Source organism: Theropithecus gelada, chromosome 1 (assembly GCF_003255815.1).
Source record: "Theropithecus gelada isolate Dixy chromosome 1, Tgel_1.0, whole genome shotgun sequence".
NCBI classification, from domain to species: domain Eukaryota; kingdom Metazoa; phylum Chordata; class Mammalia; order Primates; family Cercopithecidae; genus Theropithecus; species Theropithecus gelada.
This window is the reverse complement of record NC_037668.1, coordinates 9,256,126-9,274,982: the sequence shown is the minus strand read 5'-3', so window position 1 is coordinate 9,274,982 and position 18,857 is coordinate 9,256,126. Positions and strand designations below refer to the sequence as shown.

The 18,857-nt window shown below is 40.3% G+C and overlaps 1 protein-coding gene and 1 long non-coding RNA gene across 3 annotated transcripts in view; one reads left to right on the top strand and one right to left on the bottom strand.

The window, feature by feature from the left end:
• TTF2 (transcription termination factor 2) overlaps positions 1-12,208 on the bottom strand; it is a 44,413-nt gene extending 32,205 nt beyond the window's left edge. For both annotated transcript variants that reach the window (XM_025389965.1, XM_025389956.1), the window contains exons 1-3: positions 12,128-12,208; positions 11,946-12,048; positions 10,062-10,148 (exon numbers count right to left, since the gene is read on the bottom strand). In XM_025389965.1, coding sequence (XP_025245750.1) covers positions 10,062-10,148; positions 11,946-12,048; positions 12,128-12,155 — 218 coding nt within the window. In that variant the 5' untranslated portion in view covers positions 12,156-12,208. The remainder of the gene's footprint in view (positions 1-10,061; positions 10,149-11,945; positions 12,049-12,127) is intronic.
• An 812-nt stretch (positions 12,209-13,020) lies between these two features.
• LOC112634011 overlaps positions 13,021-18,857 on the top strand; it is a 33,857-nt gene continuing 28,020 nt past the window's right edge. The window contains exon 1 of the long non-coding RNA XR_003121715.1: positions 13,021-13,138. This is a non-coding gene — a long non-coding RNA (uncharacterized LOC112634011). The remainder of the gene's footprint in view (positions 13,139-18,857) is intronic.

Sequence of the window (18,857 nt, the reverse complement as noted above, 5' to 3'; positions counted from 1 at the left end):
GAACAAGAGTAGCCATGAGCTGGCAATTATTGAAGTTCATGCTACAGAACCCTATCTTACTTCTGTATATATTTACACTCTTTCCACCAAAAAAAGAAGGCTGAATACAGACTTAACATCCCAGTGCAAGAAAGTCCCTGCACACACAAACATAGCCCATAGTCCAGCTATCCAGAGGTATCTATGCTGTTCCACTGCCGAACTAAGCCATGCACCCTCCAGTCTACTAGACTTTGCATGGGTACTACTCTCCATCCAAAGGATACCCTCATCATCCCGATCTGTCTACCATCTTCCCCATCTCCAGCTATGGAAGTCCTACTGGTCCCTCAAGGCCCAGCTTAAGTCATACCTGCTTGGCAAGGTTTCCCCACATTCCCTTCCCTGTTTAATCCATGAACTGCCTCTCTGCCATTACTTTTAATGGCAAAAAACACTATTACATTTACAGCAACCCAATAAAGCTGACTGTCCAGCTATAAAATATAGCTGACTGTCCAGGTATATTTTCAGCTACTAGAGGGCAAAAACCATATATGATCTCTTTATTCCCAACTCTGACTTGCCTGTTGTACACAATTAAGTATTGCTGCATAAAATAGAACTGATTTATGTCATTACCTAAAATAACTCCTCAAAAAATTTAATTGATTAAATAAGAATTTTAAAAATATATATTTTGTTTGTTGAAATAGGTAACGTATTTAATCCATAAGTATTAAAAACACAGTGAGGAGCCCCTTCACACCCTATCTGCCCGGTTCACTTCTCTCCCAACATGTAACTGCTCATTAGTTTTTTGTTTACCTTTCCAAGAGATTTTTAAATGCGTATTCAAGTCAATATACATTCTTTCTTCCTCCTCTACACAATGGGTAGCATAACATACATACTGCTAAATACCTTGCCTTTCTTTTTTTACCTAGTACCTTGAAAATTTTTCTATAGTAACATATATGTAAAGAAGGCCCTTGTTTTTATTATTTTTTTTCCAGTTGCAGTTTTCCACTGTATAGGATGTTTCGTTACCTTTAACCAGAACCCTCTTGGTGGGCAGTTCATCTGTTTCTTATCCTTTACTATTAAAAGCAGTGGCACAAGGAGTGAAACTACGCATACGTCATTTCATGTACGTTTCAATACGTCTGTGGTGCAGCTCCTTATTTCTTATATTATGTATTTGTGCTGTTCTTCTTGACCAGGTAAGCCTCTGATTTTCTTTATTAATTATCTATATACTGCTTTCTAACTCATTAAATGTAATTTTTACCAACATTAATTCCTTCCTTCTGCTTTCCTTCAGTGTAATTTATTGTTCTTTTTCTAACTTCTTAAATTAGTCCCACGATGTACAAGATGAATCACAACAGTCTGCATCTTAATTCAGGAGTCCTGAGCAGGTCCCAGTCCCTTGATGCCACTACTTCACCAGGACACATAAACAAAGATGAACAAGCCCAAATGGACAAGTAGTCCATAAAAGTTAAGCTAAAGAGAAAATAGGTCCAGCCCCTCCCTCTTGTACAAACACGATTTTCCCATCCAAGTTCACAATTTTTAAAACCTTACTGGTTTCTTTAATTTTTCTCATTGCAATAGGATATTATATTAAACATATGTAATACAATTTCTGAAATGCTTTGAATGCATAAAATTCAAAGTACCAGCTGCCATCAGTGGGTGCTACTACTTACAGAAATAAATCAAGAACAAATCCCTGCTGTTGTTTAAAGCATATCAAGTACTTGAAATCTTTACTGAAAGAATATTTCATAAGTACAGTCACATGCTGCATGATGATGTTTCAGTCAACAGTGGATGGCATGTACAACTGTGGTCCCATGAGATAATACTGTATTTTTACTGTACATTTTCTTTGTTTAGATACACAAATACTTAGCACTGTGTTACAACTGCCTGCAGTATTCAGTATAGTAATATACTGTACAGGTCTGTAGCCTAGGTATGTATTAGGCTATACCAAGTAGGTTTGCGTAAGTTCACACAGTGACGTTCGCACAACAATGAACTCTCCTAATGACGCATTTCTCAGAATATGTCCCCATTGCTAAATGACTCATGACTGTAGTGTCTACTTTAAAACTCATGCCATGTAGACTTTCAGGAGAAGGGCAAAAGTTGGAGAAAGAAGGAAGGAAACACACTGAACATCTGCTATGTGCTAGGCACAGTGCTAAAAATGCTTTCCCTTACATTTTTAATTAAAATCAATCTGGATGGGCTTTTCTGATTTTAGGATAAAAAGTTTGTTTGTTATGTTTTATTATATTGTAAATCAACAAAGAATGCAGTGGAAATATATTTTTGCGGACAAAGCAAATATCAATTCCACTATAAAGAAAAGCATTAATTTCTGCAGTATGTTTATTAATTGTTTTCTAGGACAGAGGTGATAGGCAATAACGATGAAGGAACCAGCTAGAGGAAGCCAGACCTCTTCAATCCTGACTTCTTCACCAAAACACAAATCCTCCCATCTTCCTAAAGGTAACTGTCCAACTCAACATCACATTGCCAAGTACATTCACTTTAGCAAGGCTGCGGTTCTCTCAGCCTCCAGAACTATCCTCCTTGGTTCGAATCCCAGCCCTACCACAGAATTAGTTCTGAAACATCAGACACCTTAACTGACTGCCCCCTGTGGCAGTTTCCTTTTCTGTAAAATGGCAAAATGATATAGTCCATACCTCATACGGTCATGATGAAGACAAAATACAATCAGAGCAAAGCCTGATATATACCAAGGTCTTGACAGACAACAGAAATGCCAAGTTCACTCTGGCTGATCACCCTGCTTATTCCTACATCCACACTTCTGCTGAAGCTGTTCTGCCTCAACACTTCCTTGTCCTTTCCTCCATCAAAACTGTCAAGGTCATTCAAGGACAACTTCAGGTCTCAACTCGTCCACTTTCTATGTAACCTTCCTAGCCCCAAACTGTATGTCTGAGAGTCAGAGAACCATCTGGCATCTGAACGTCTTCAATTTAGCACTCTAACGTGCAGAGGAGACTGCATCCCAATCTCAGTACGTCTAACTCTTATTCCAGTTGTGTCAAAGGCTCCTTGGGGATTATGAGTTCACATCTTTACATGCTCCAGCTCTGGAAAAACATAAAGCCGAATTTCTACCTCATTCTTTTACATGAACATTCAAGATGGAAAAAAAATGTGAAAGTAAAAAACAAAATTATAAATGTTCTAGGAAAAAAACAGAGATGAATATTCTTGTAGTCCTAGAGTGAAGAAGGCTTTTCTAAGCATGGGATAAAACTCTGAAGCTGAGAAATAAAGAATTTAGTAATTTTGACTGAGGTGAGAAAGAATTTAGTAGTTTTTAAAAGTTTACACTTCCATATGATGAAAATACTATAAGCAAAATTATAAGACAAAAAGCAAACTGGGAAAACGTAATTGCTACACATATTACAAAGGGTTACTATCCTTATACACAGGGATTGCTCCCATTATTGCACAGTGCAATGCATGGTACTGTACACCGCCTCATAAGTATGGCTTTATTCAGTGGGTCCTTCACAGCTGGTGGGGCCCAAGGTTCTGGCCGGGTCTGGCGCATGCCTGGTTGCCTCTCTGTCATCAGCCTGCTCACTATACTAGGGCTAGATAATCCGCAGGTCAATTTCACCCAATAGTTAACAACACGAGGAGTTATCTACACATGTGAAGTTTCAAGGGTTATTAAAAGTAAAACATTTTGAACATCTCACCACAACCAATTAATTTTTTTTTTGGAGGTGAATTTTTTTTTTTTTAATTATACTTTAAGTTCTAGGGTACATATGCACAACGTGCAGGTTTGTTACGTATGTATACATGTGCCATGTTGGTGTGCTGCACCCATTAACTCGTCATTTACATTAGGTATTTCTCCTAAAGCTATCCCTCCCCGCTCCCCCCACCCCACGACAGGCCCCGGTGTGTGATGCTCCCCTTCCTGTGTCCAAGTGTTCTCATTGTTCAATTCCCACCTATGAGTGAGAACATGCGGTGTTTGGTTTTCTGTCCTTGCGATAGTTTGCTCAGAATGATACCATAACCAATTATTTAAAGAACTAAAACTTGTTTTACCCACAACTAAGAAATATTTCCATTTATTTTGACCCTGTATCCTTGAGAGTGAAAGCTCTGTGAGAAACAGAGAGAAAGGAAAATGTGAACTCAGCAGCTCAATGACAATGTCCAACATTTGTATACCAGGGTGCGCCACATCATTCATGTCAATGCAAGATTTCTTCCCCCTGGTTCTACTGAGATTATCAGTTTCCTTTACTGCCTGTACACAGAAAGCCATCGCCAAACGGCCAGTCAAATGCTGGTGAGTGGTGCCATCTGGTGTTTCAGTTAGAGATCTGCACACAAATGCAGCTACACTGCAAGGGATGAAAAAAATGGGCATCTTCACCTCAGTTTACACCTCCCTTCCATTACTCTGTTGCACCTGTCTCCTGGCTATATTAAGCCAAACATAATACTATGAATTAGAGGATGTAAAATACTTAAGTTCCTAAAAAGAAAACCCAGACTGTGTGAGGGAAAGGCTGTACTCCCCTAGGTCACTCTCCAGGGGTTCTGGCTCAACACCCTTAATGTTCACTACGGAAGCCATCATCCATATATAGGCTTATCTATTTCTGTTTAAATGTCCAGTCCATACCACCTATCAGGGTACCTGGTTTTCTGTTGTTATTGTTTTTTAATTTGTTGTGTGTTGAGAACTGCCTTTTACTTTTATTTGTCCTAAGACAACCTTTTTTTTTTTGAGACTGAGTCTTGCTCTGTCATCCAGGGTGGAGTGCAATGATGTGATCTTGGCTCACTGCAACCTCTGCTTTCCCGGCTCAAAGTGATTCTCCTGCCTCCCAAGTAGCTGGGATTACAGGCACCCACCACCACGCACAGCTATTTTTTGTATTTTTAGTAGAGACGGAGTTTCACCATGTTGGCCAGGCTGGTCTTGAACTCCTGCCCTCCAGTGATCCGCCCACCTTGGCCTCCCAAAGTGCTGGGATTACAGGTGTGAACCACCACACCTAGCCCTAAGACAACCTTTTTAAAGCTCCAGTAAGTACCTCCTAGTAATAGTGTTCTGGATTTGGGCTAAGAGAAATACATGTAACATACTTTTTTGTTCTATTTTAAAATAATAATCCCCTCTCAGTCTCATCCATCTAGTACAAAGAATGTTAACAGCAAGTTCTCAAAATTCTGACTTCAATCACGCCTTTCTTCAGAGCTGCACACTCATTTTTCTAGCTGGTTTCACATGAAAATAAGACACAATTTGGCCAGGTGTGGTGGCTCACGCCTGTAATCCCAATACTCTGGGAGGCTGAGGCAGGTGAACCACTTGAGACTAGGAGTTCGAGACCAGCCTGGCCAACATGGCAAAACCCCGTCTCTACTAAAAATACAAAAATTAGCTAGGCATCGTGACACACACTAGTAATCCCAGATACTCGGGAGACTGAGACATGAGAATCACCTGAACCTGGGAGGCAGAGGTCGCAGTGAGCTGAGATTGTGCCACCGCACTCCAGCCTGGGTGACAGAGCAAGACTCTTAAAAAGAAAAAAAAAAAAACAAACAGACATGATTAGTCCAAAGCTGTACATGTTGGCCACACATCCCAATACTCTACCAACCTGACCTTTCTTCCTTGTCCTGCTTAATGTAAACACATTACCCAGAAGTCCCACCTTAGCAACCATTTCCCTACTGAGCACTGACAATGTGCCATACACCAGACCGAGGCCATCACACACGTTCTCTCTCGGAGTCCTCCAACCCAGGGAAGTTAGGGTCACTGTGAGCAATATTCCAGATGAAAAAATGGAGGAAGGAACACGCTTATATGCCCTGCCAGGAAATACATCTTATCAGTGCTCTTTCAGCAAGTTTTCTCCATTCTAATTGCACCCAATTCCACTGCTGCTACCTCAATTCAGGCCCATCACCTCTCACTTAAGAGAAAGTTGGTGTGTCTGGAATCAGTTGGACTTGGGTTTAAATCCCAGCAATGCCACTTTATAACCAGATTCCCTTTCTGACCTGTCTCAATGGTAGTTTCTTCATCTGTCTGGTAAACAGGGATATTGACATCTATCACAACAAATTATATGAAGGTAAAAGATAATGAACAGGCTAGGTGCAGTGGCTCACACTCATAATCCCAGCACTTTGGGAGGCTGAGGTAGGAGGATTGCTTGAGCCCAGGAGATTGAGACCAGCCTAGGTAATAGAGTGAGACCTTGTCTCTACAAAAAAAAAAAAAAAAAAGTATGTAGTGGGCTTTCAATGCTGGCTAGTATTTCAGTGGTCTCTTTGCTCTATTTTCACTTTCTAATCTGTCCTCCATAGTTCTTCTTTTAATGCAAATTGGATCAAAAATCCTTCAGTGGCTTCCTAACACCTACCACAGTGTGTCTGTATGCTAAAGGTCCTCCAGTAGCATGTAAATGGTTTTAAGTATCAGTAGAGTATAACTTCATGCAATAAAGCCTTACCAGCCCCACTGTACCAGCAGAATACAATCCAAAAATGAAATTTTAAAAATTCCATTTACAACAGCATTAAAAAACATAAACACTGAGAAATAAATTTAACAAAAGATGTATAGGAACTCTCTAATGAAAACATTAAACAATGCTCAGAGACTTTTTTTTTTTTTTTGAGACGGAGTCTCGCTCTGTCGCCCAGGCTGGAGTGCAGTGGCGCGATCTCGGCTCACTGCAAGCTCCGCCTCCTGGGTTTACGCCATTCTCCTGCCTCAGCCTCCTAAGTAGCCGGGACTACAGGCGCTCGCCACCACGCCCCGCTACTGTTTTGTAATTTTAGTAGAGATGGGGTTTCACCGTGTTAGCCATGATGGTCTCGATCTCCTGACCTCGTGATCTGCCTGCCTCAGCCTCCCAAAGTGCTGGGATTACAGGCATGAGCCACTGCGCCCGGCCGACATTTTTAAAGTCATAAATAAATGCACTACATTCATGGATTGGAAGCCTCAATATTGACAAGTCTCTCCAAATTGATCTACATAGATTCAATGCAATCCCAACAGGGTTTTCTGTGGAAATTTTTAAAAGCTGATTGTACATTTTATATGGAAATGCAAAGATCCTAGAATAGCCAACACAATCTTGCAAAAGAATAAAGTCAGAAGACTCACACATTTTATCTGATTAATTATGTAAAGATAGGCAAATGGATTAATGGAACAGATTAGCAACCCCAGAAATAGACTTACATATATTAGATCAATTGATTTTTTTACAATGATGCCAAGCATTTCAATGGGAAAAGGAAACTCTTCAAAACATGATGCTAAAGCAATTGGTAACATATGTAAAAATAAACGAACCTCTACACTACCTTATATACTATACAAAAGTAATTTAAAGTGTAGATAATAGACCTATATGAAAAAGCTACTTAAAAAAAAAAAAAAACAAGCCAGGTACAGTGGCTCACGCCTGTAATCCTAGCACCTTGGGAGGCCGAGATGCGTGGATTGCCTGAGCTCAGGAGTTCAAAACTAGCCTGGGCAAAACGGTGAAACTCCGTCTCTACTAAAATACAAAAAAATTATTGGTGAGCACCTGTAGTCCCAGCTACTTGTGACTACTTGGGAGGCAGAGGCATGAGAATTGCTTGAACCCAGGAGGCGGAAGTTGCAGGGAGCTGAGATTGTACCACAGCACTCCAGCCTGGGAGACAGAGCAAAACGCTCTCTCTCAAAAAAACAAACAAACAAAAATAAAACTATAAAGCTTCTAGACAATTCATGGCAATATTTGTGACATTGGGGTAGGCAAAGATTTCTTGGATATCAGACAAAAAGCACAAACCATACAAAAATGATAAACTGGACTTCATAAAAAATTAAACCATTTGCTTTTCAAAAAGCAATTAAGAAAACACATACCACAGACTGGGAGAAAATACTCACAATACAAATATCTGACAAATAACTTGTATAGAGAATTTTTTTTTTTTTTTTTTTGAGAGGGAGTCTCCCTCTGTCACCCAGGCTCGAGTGCAGTGGTGGGACCTCAGCTCACTGCAACCTCCCCCAGCTCACTGAATCCTCCTAGATTCAAGTGATTTTTCTGCCTCAGCCTCCCGAGTAGCTAAGACTTCAGGAGTGTGCCACCACGCCCGGCTAATTTTTTTGTTGTTTTTTTGCTTTCTTTTATTTAGTAGAGATGGGGTTTCACCATGTTGGCTGGCCAGGCTGGTCTCGAGCTCCTAATCTCCAGTGATCTGCCCACTTCAGCCTTCCAAAGTGCTGGGATGACAGGCGTGAGCCACCATGCCTGTCCTAACCTGTATAGAGAATTTATGAAGAACGCTTCCAACTCAGTTTTTAAAAAAGACAACATAATTTTTAAAACAGGCAAAGATCTCCAAAGTTATACTGTATGATTCCATTTATGTAACAATTGTGCAATGATAGAATTTTAGAAATGAAGAACAAATTCCTGATTGCCGGGATGAAGAGGGTAGAAGGGAGGGAAGGGGGTATGGTTATAGAAAGGGCAACAGAGAGGTCCCGTGAGGGAACTCTTCAGTACCTTGACTGTAGTGGTAGATACATGACTCAACAGGATAAAATTGTATAGATTTAAATATACACACACATACACATATAAATTAGTTCAAGTAAAACTACCTTTACCAATAAAACTGGTGGGTTGCACCAATATTAATATCCTGTTAGTGATCTATTTCTAAACCTTGCAAATGTCACCACTGGGGGAAACTGGATAAAGTCTATAGGGGATAACTCTGTATTATTTCTTACAACTGTATGTGAATCTAAAACTACTTGATAAAAATTTCAATGCAAAAAAAAGGACAAAAGATTTAAACACATTGAGATTTTCTGATGGCAAATAGGCACAAGAAACAAAGTGGTGCATTTATAAATGAAATTCAACTCCACAATAAAAATGAATTCCTGATACATATTACATAAATTTCACACATCGTTAAGTAAAAGAAGTCAGACACAGAAGAGTACATGCAGTAGGATTTCATTTATATAACATTCAAGAACAATCAAAACACATCTAAAGAGATAAAAATCAGAACAGTGATTGCTGATGGGGGTAGAGATGGGAGGGTTGAAATTAACTTGAAGGGGACTGATGGCACTTATTGGGGTAATATTTTGACTCGGAGCTTGGTTTTATGAGCAGGTACATACATTCTCAAAACTCAACTGGCTGAAAACTTAAGACTTGTGTATCTTACTATACACATAACTAAATTAAGAAAAATAGAAGTATGGACAGTACTCAGGTATGTAAAAATTGTAGGTGGTACTCAAATGCCTTCAATTGGGTGGGGGGGGGATCTAGAATATATAAATTCTGAAGTGCATAGAATATCACACAAAGACTATCACATCCTGACCCCTACCTTCCTGACCAGCCTTATCTCCTAAAGTCTCTGTTCAAATTTTCCCTGAAAACGCCATGCTAATTCATGCCTCAGTACTCTAATGCAATATATTAATCCATTAAATATGACCTCTCTGTAACACTTAGGGAATTCCTCCTTTATCTTTAAATACTCATGACAAATATCTCCCATCTCTATAGACTTCTCTGCCCTTCCCAAATTCCCATAGAAAGGAAAGGAAACTAACATTTATTGAGTACTAAATATCTGTCAGCCATTTTTACCCATTACCTTGTTCTATTATCAGAATTGGAAGGTTGACAAGTTAACTGCAAGTTAGTGGCCAATGGTCAGCTGACATTATAAGCTACTTGACAGTTGGAGAGGGATGATTGTGGAGACATTTACGTGAAAATTACCAGAAATCAGACTTCTCAGATTAACTAGTTGCTCAGCAGTTACGGAGTAACAGCCCAAAAGACACTTAATACATACACAAATTTTGTTTGTTTTTTAAAATGACTTTTAAAGAACAATCCTAATACATACCTGGCTGCAACTCTTTCAGGGAGAAAAAAAAAAGCAAATATACTTAGATGTTCCTTTTGGACCCTTACCTGTATTCTTTCTTGTCCTGTGGCAGAAGCAAACCCTGAAGCTCTACCACAAAGTCCTCATGCAATAAGCAATGAGAAACAGGAAGGCTAGCGAAAAGAAAAAAGTTGAAAACATTTTTAGGCCAGGAACAGAGATCAATATCCTAAAGTCAAACCAAAACTATAGGCTTTTACATCAAGAATCTATGTATAACCTCTACTGGGTTTGTAATTCCCACTCATTATCACGGCTGTGGGCATTCCTTTGGGGAAGGGGTCCCTAGCTTTCATCTTTACCCACTTTCTCAAATAAAGCATAACTATTTCTTGATGACTCAAAAGTTTAAAATTACACTGCACTGTATAACCTCTACACTGAGATCCCCCTATGAATGACATAATTAGGACTGGCTGAGGCCCTGTATGAATTTTCCCCAGGCTCTTCCTTCATGCTTTCCCTGTAATAACCTGAGAGCTGTCAATTAGTGTTATTCACATGCCTACTTCTAATAATATGTCCTATATGCTTCTTGTTTTGGGTAAATTTTTTAATCACTCCCAACTTACTACGAAAAAATTTAAATATATATAACATTTGAGAGTAAACAGGTTTGAGTGAAAGTTTAAAGTACTCTCCTATACCTATGGCACTTTTTTGGCCTATATTTTGGTTATCAGATATATTCCAAATAAATCAAGTTTATCAAATAATTGTCTTCAAATACCACTGTACTAGTTTGTATAGCAAAGCATTTGTGTAGATGGGACCTAAATAAGAGTGTTTCTCTTAATGTAAAACCAAATCTTATGCCACCATTAATGCTGAATTCCTGCAAACGTAAAAATGCTTCTATCTCACAAAACTTGACCTGAGAGGCTCAGTGTAAATCATCTAACTCATGAAACAGAAACATGGGAAGTTAGTGTACATGTTGAAAGGACACTTTTCTAATACTGATATCCATTATGTACTTTACATCTGACACATGGAAAAATAACTTTTCTCTAACAAGTTCCGCTGAATGGAGAGCAAACCTTTAATGATGTGATGGTAGTTTTAAAATTCACATAGAAGATGTAGACACTTGGTATTGTGAAAACATTAACACTTGACAAACTATTAACTTTCCTCACTTTAGAGAAGATGCTTAACATTTCTGACTCTCTCCTCCCACCTCAGCCTCACGAGTATCTGGGACTACAGGCGTGTGATACCATGCCCAATTTTTTAAAAAAATTTTTTGTAGAGACGGGGTTTCACCATGTTGCCCAGGCTGGTTTCGAACTCCTAGGCTCAAGCGATTCGCTCGCCTTGGACTCCCAAAGTGCTGGGATCACAGGCCTCACACACCGCGCCAGGCCCTCCGTTGTTTCTTCCAGCGCTAATTTCTTTGAATTATCAATTTCACTATTTAGATGCAGAGACTCCTATTTTAAAATAAAAAGGCTAACAACTAATCACTAGAGTGTTTTAAGCTCAAACATTTAAAAAAAACAGTCGGGCCTAAAACTAGTGCAAAACACAGATAAATTATTTTCCACCATGTCTGCTGTGTGTCCTTACTCCTTTAAAGGGGGAGGGACTGTCTGAGCAGGAGAAGGGAGTGGTTAAGTCCTGTCAAGTGAATAGAAACCCAGAGCTGGAAAACACCGATCTTCAATTTTACAGGTAGGGAAACCATCGGCCCAGAGAGGGAGAGTAACCAGCCTCGGGTCACACAGCCAGAATTAGCTGGGCGTCTTCCAAACACGCCACGCTGCCCTGGGATCACCAACTGCTTAAAGGGTCCTGACAACGCAGACCAGGGCCCCACCACTCCTCGTCTCTGTGGCCCCCGACAGCGGGGAGCCGGCAGCTTCTCTCGGGAGGTAGCCACAGGGAGTGGGGCCCAGGTCGAGACCTACTCGGTTGCCCGCACGAAGCTGCACGTGTCTGCCCGGCACACGTAGAAGCTCTTTCCTTTATTCGGGCCATCGCGGACGCCGGTCTTAAGAAAGCAGAAAGTCCCTGAAGAGAGAAGAAAGTGAACGATTACGCCACGCTAAATTAACAGGCCCCAGGGGATGCTGAGACCCTGGTCCCTTACCGTGCTCCGGACACCTAACTACTTCCATCTCGCTGGGTCTCCCAAGTTCCACAAGGCCCCGCCCCAAACTCTGCTTCCGCCTTTTACTCCGCCCTCTTTGTTCAGGAACCAACCATCACTCAGCTCTTGCAGTCTTAATCCCGCCCACAATTCTCCGCCCTTGGCCTTCTTCCATCCTACCCGCCATCAGCCAATCATATAGGAACTTCGCTAACCTCCAACCAATCACAGCCGCTCTCAGGTATGGCGCGCGCCGAAATCAAATACTAAGCGAGCGGACTTGGAAGACCCGGCATTTGCTGGCTGGGGCGTGGCTGAGGCTGGGGAGAAACTTAGAAGGCGGCGGGGCTTCCGGAGGAAAGGAATCTTGGATTTGCAGGTCTTGGAAGAGGGAAGGGCAGCTCTTGTTTACGTTTAAAACCGAGAGGCGGCCCTAGGGGTAACGCCAGTTAGCAGGCGCTGAAAGGCCCTGGCTTCGCGGGCGTCTCTGAGCCAGGCTGGCGCTCGTGCGCGCTGGGCTCCTCGCTCAGTCGCTGGCGGGGAGGCCCGGGGAAGCCGCAGCTGCAGGCGGAGCCGCGAGATTTGCAGTGCAGGAGCCGGAGCGGCCGGGGTGGTGGGAAGTCCCTGGAAGCTGCTGCGGGGAACTGAAAAGGCTCTCATAGGCAGGCACAAAGACTTCTCTAGGACCCCCCTCCCCCCAACAATGCTTTAAGTTTGCCTCGTGCTTTAGATTTCACAAAGTGCTTACACATACACGGCTCTCCTCACTCAGCCTGATGAGATGGGTAGCATTTTATGGAAGATCCGGAGACTCAAATTTGAGAGACTCACCCAAGGTCAAAGAGTTGGCGAGTGGGCTGGTCCGTGGACAGGTGCGCAGGTCTCAGCGCCATTTGGCCCGCGCAGCTGCTTCCTGTGTGTACTGGACGTTCTCTAGGCTCGCCCAGAGTGGAAGCCCCGAGTTACCAGCCTCAACGTGGAAACTACGGAAGGGGAAATAGATGACTTTTGGTGAAGGCGAATTTTGCTTTATTATTTTGTACTGTCAAATTTTTTTTCCTAATACTCTTTTGTAATTTTGAAAGTGGAAGATGAGGTTAAATAGAAGAAAGGGGACAGTTCCCTTCTATTTAGCTTCATCCTCGATTTTTAAAATTTGAAGTTGTAATCAAAACTATTAGTAAACAAAAAGAGAGGAATAGATACCAGATTTATTGCAATAGAAATAGTTTCATATTGCAGCTATTGAGGACCATATGTCCCAGACATATGGTGTGGCACCTGCACTGTTCTTATGGGGGCCGTAGAACAGAAAATCTGTAATGTCTAGGAAATCTCGGCGATGTGATAAACGTACATCTTATGGGGATCCAGAGAAAGGGAGACAAGCCTGAGGTATCATTTATTAATTAAACAGTACTTGTTAAATAGCTTTTTTATGCCCGATGTGGACTAGGTGCTTGAGAAATGTAAAATTTATTCATTTACACACACAAAGTTTGAAACAACTATTCTAACCACAAGAAACTTACTCAGTATTTTGAGGAGACTGAACTAGTGCATATTGAACACTTACATAAAAATATAAAATAGTATTTAAATGTCAAAATGAATGGAGTTATTAGCAACTCTCCAGGACTAGAGAAAAATGGAATTTCCAAAGTGGAGTTCATTTATACATAACTACCCTTCTGAAACTTAGATGAACTTAGAGATAAGACAGGAACAAAAAACAGGTAGAGGCATTTTCATTATTCTGAGATTGTTATTCTTGCAATTGATGTATTTGTACGTGTTTAATAGATGCTGTATTGGAGGTAGTACACCATGAATACAGGATTTGCAGAAAGAGGGGCATGGTAATTAATTATTTCTTGAATAATTTTTAAAATAAGGCAAAATCGGGGCCTCTTAAATATCCCATTAAGGAAGAAGCACCTCCTCTGCAAGTACCCAAGTCAGTATCTCCAGTCCAACCCGGTAAAAGTGTGCACAGCCAAATCACAAATGGGGAATATTTCTTCCATAAATTTAAAATATACTAGATAAAAATGTTAAGTCTCTGGGCAACTTATTCCACTTCATCATATTTAAAAGATTGAAAAAAATAAGTTTGAGATTGGATAAAAGATGGTCATAACTGGAAACATTTTTAAAATTAATTTTTATGCCTGTTGAGTGTGGTGGTGGGCACCTGGGGTTGTGGCTACTCAGAAGGCTGAGGTGGGAGGATGGCTTGAGCCCACAGGTTCGAGGCTGCATGAGCTGTGATTATGCCACTGCACTCCAGCCTTGGTGACAGAGTGAGACCTTGTCTCTTAAAAAAAAAAAAAAAAAAAACTTATGCCTATTGAAATAAACTATAATGAATACACTTTTCAAAATACATACGTGTATTGGTGTATGTGTATTATTTTTTATTCTTAATTTATATTTTAAATTTGTATTCTTAATTAGCCTACAGACCCCTGGAGAGACCTTGGGAGAATGTGCTTTATGGATCTCTATTTTGAGTAAAGTTTAGAGTTTGTTTTTCCTTAAAGCTTGATTTATTCAAAATAATGTCTAGGCTGGGTCCTAGGTTTAGATGGTTTAAAATGCACAGGTTAATTATCCAATAAATTTTTCAGTATGGAGCTGGTCAAATGCAAAGTATATGTTGGAATTGTTCTAAAACTGGACTGTGGTAATGGGTGCACAATTGATTAAATTTACTGTACTCGTCGAATTTTACACTTTNGCCCGGCTAGTTTTTTGTATGTGTTTAGTAGAGACAGGGTTTCACCGTGTTAGCCAGGATGGTCTCGATCTCCTGACCTCGTGATCCGCCCGTCTCGGCCTCCCAAAGTGCTGGGATTACAGGCTTGAGCCACCGCGCCCGGCCTGGATCTCTATTTTGAGTAAAGTTTAGAGTTTGTTTTTCCTTAAAGCTTGATTTATTCAAAATAATGTCTAGGCTGGGTCCTAGGTTTAGATGGTTTAAAATGCACAGGTTAATTATCCAATAAATTTTTCAGTATGGAGCTGGTCAAATGCAAAGTATATGTTGGAATTGTTCTAAAACTGGACTGTGGTAATGGGTGCACAATTGATTAAATTTACTGTACTCGTCGAATTTTACACTTTAAATAGGTGAATTCTGTGATATCTAAATTATACCTTAATAAAGCTGTTTTAAAAACTAAGTAATGCCAAAACATCTATCTGCTGCATGGAAAGTAATAACTAAAATTAGTCATCTAGATATGTTGGCATCCTAAGGAAATATCCTAATGGGTGAAGAAATAAAGTGGTAGTAGAAACCCTTCAGTTACAGAAGAAAACTAGTTCTCTGACCTGTGAAATACTGAATAAAATCTAGGGTGGGCCAGGCAAGGTGGCTCATACCTGTAATCTCAGCACTTTGGGAGGCTGAGGCAGGTGGATCGCTTGAATCCAGGAGTTTGGGACCAGCCTGGGCAACATGGTGAAACTCCATCTAATACAAAAATTATCCGGGCTTGGTGGAGCATGCCTGTGGTCCCAGCTACTTGGGAGGCTGACTTGGGAGGATAACCTGAGCCCAGGGAGGTTGAAGCTTCTGTGAGCCATGATTGAACTACTGTGCTCCCGCCTAGTACAGACACTCATTTTGTTTTTATTTATTTTTATTTTATTTTTTGAGACAGTGTCTTGCTCTGCCACCGACTGGAGTACAGTGGTGTAATCATAGCTCACTGTAGCCTCAACCTCTGGAGCTTAAGCAGTCCTCCCACCTCAGCCTCTGGAGGGACCACAGGTATGTGCCACCACACCTAACTAATTTTTTGATTCTTTGATTTCTTTTTTTTTTTTTTTTTTTTTTTTGTAGAGAGGAGGTCTTGGTGTGTTTCCCAGGCTGGTCTCGAACTACTAGGCTCAAGCAGTCTTCCTGCCTCACCCTCCCAAAGTGCTGAGATTACAGGTGTGAGCCACCACACCCAGGAACAAGTCCAACCCCACAAAAGCGGGGCTTAATTCTTGGGAAAGTGAAAGAATTATACTTTCTGTGGTCAGCATTGTGCTGACTGGCATACATTAAACATGTCAGACCTCCATAAGATACCATTGGTGAGAGGTATACCATTGGTATTCACCTTTTGACATCTTGGTCACTACCTTATTGTTTTAAAATAATCAGCATTTCCAAGTTTCAAGTGATTTGTAAAATTCCAGCTGCTATGCTTTATTGATTATTTTTTAAATTGTTCAAATTTATTTTTCCAATCAGTGGGTCATTTTAAGAATCATATTTACTTTTCTGAACTTCTGGTGTTTTTGCTTGTTGCTTTGGGATATGATGGGAAGCAGTAACTAATTTTAATTGACAGATAAAGGATTGTTCCCCATTAGGCACATTCTGAGAGGGAAAGTCATATTCTAACTTTTCCTGAGGTGTGTTCTGAGATAGTACTTGTATATGCATTGTCACATTTAATTGTCACAACTAGCCTAGGGATGGGATTGTTTATCCCCATTTTCAAGATGAAGATACTAAAGTTTAGAGCAGTTAAGGAGCTGACCTTACAGAGCTGCCCCTAAAACTTTGGAACGGGATAGTACCCATGGATTAATTTTGAGCTGGCTCAAAGTCACAAAGCTGACACCAGCTGATCAGGGACTAAAAGCCATTTTTCAAAACTTTCAATCCAGTTCTTGCCACTATAGTATTTTTATAAAGCATAAATTATTCAGCAATACATTCAGATATTTAACCCACACATCGGTAAGCGTTTAGGTATTTGCTGTGGTGTACAGACGTGGCTAAACAAATCCAAGACAAAAAAGAAAAACCCAAGTCCTGCCATTTTCTAAATGACCACTAGGTAGCAGCATAGTAACATAAAAACCAAACTGAGGCCCACCCTCTTCTGTTTCATTCTTTTTGTTTGAAGATAGGTAATGGTAATTCAATTTCATTTCATTTCATTTCGTGCCTTTCAAACATATGACTGTTTTCAACTTGTTCTTTGACATAGGCTCAATCAGGATGATACTGTAATGAGAACAAATGTGGTTATATTTTGTAAAGCCAAGAGACTACAAATTCTTTTGTTGTACCAATACTTTTTCAGTATTAGATTCCAAATTTCACTGTTCTTGAAATATTATTCCAAAAGTGGTTCAAAGCAGGCTCTTCATCTTTGTCTTTTTTTTTTTTTTTTTAAAATTTATCTTTTTATTTATATATATATATATATATATATAAAAATGGAGTCTTGGTCTGTCACCCATGCTAGAGTGGAGTGCAATGGTGGGATCTTGGCTCACTGCAACCTCTGCCTCTTGTGTTCAAGTGATTCTCCTGCCTCAGCCTCCTGAGTAGGTGGGATTATAGGCTTGTGCCACCGCGCTCAGCTAATTTTTGTATTTTTAGTAGAGATGGGGTTTCACCATGTTGGCCAGGCTGGTCTCGAACTCCTGAACTCAGGTAATCCACCCACCTCAGCCTCTCAAATTGCTGGGATTACAGGTGTGAGCTACCACGCCCAGCCCACAATTCACTTCTTAAGTAAATTTATGAAGTTGTGCCATCACCACCAGAATCCAGTTTTAAAACATTTCTATCACTCAAAAACTTTCCTCAAAGCTGTGTGTAGTCAATTCCAACTGCCACCCCCAGCTAGTCCCAAGGCAACATCTGATATGCTTTCTGTCTTTATAAGTTTGCCTTTTCTGGACATTTCATATAACAGTGTCATGTAATATGTAGACTCTTGCCTCTGTCTTCTTTCACTTACATAATGCTTTTGAGGTTTATCCATGTTGCACATGTATCAGTATTTCACTCCTTTTAATTGCTGAGTAGTATTCCACTGTGTTCACTCACCAGTTGGTGGACATTTAGATCATTTTCCTTTGGAGTTATTAGGAATAATATTGCTATGAACATTAATGTTAAAGTCTGTTTTGTTTTTGGTTTTGTTTTTTTTTAAATGGAGTCTTGCTCCGTCGCCCAGGCTGGAGTGCAGTGGCGCGATCTCAGCTCACTGCAACCTCCTCCTCCTGGGTTCAAATGATTCTCCTGCCTCAGCCTCCCGAGTAGCTGGGATTATAGGCTTGAGCCACCATGTCCAGCTAATTTTTATATTTTTAGTAGAGATGGGGTTTCACCATGTTGGCCAAGCTGGTCTCAAACTCCTGACCTCAGGTAATCTCTCTGCCTCAGCTTCCCTAAGTGCTGGGATTACAGGCATGAGCCACCACACTTGGCCTAACGTTAAAGTCTTTATATGAACATTTGCTCTCATTTCTCTTTGGCAGATAACCTATGAGTGGAATTGCTAGGTCATATGGTTAGTTTAACTTTTTAAGAAATTGCTAAACCACTTTCCGAAGTGGCTATACCATTTTATATTTCCACCAGCCACGTATGAGGGTTCCCAGTTCTTCACATCCTCAACAATGCTTGTTATTGTGTGCATTTTTTAGTAGGTGTGAAGTGGTATCTGATTTTTTTTTTTAATTTGGATTTTTCTATTGATGTGGCACTCTTTTTCATGTGCTTTTTAGCCATCATCTTCCTCTTTTTAAATGGTCTTGAAAGTCTCTTTAATGTTTGTATGGAACTTAAACCTAAGTTAAAATGACATTAATTATTATTAATACAAAGAGATGAAAGACATCGTAATCGTTTGTATAATGTTAAGCAACAAACATTATACAATGTACTATGTACTATGACTATAGTCATGTCCATTTTTTTTTTTTT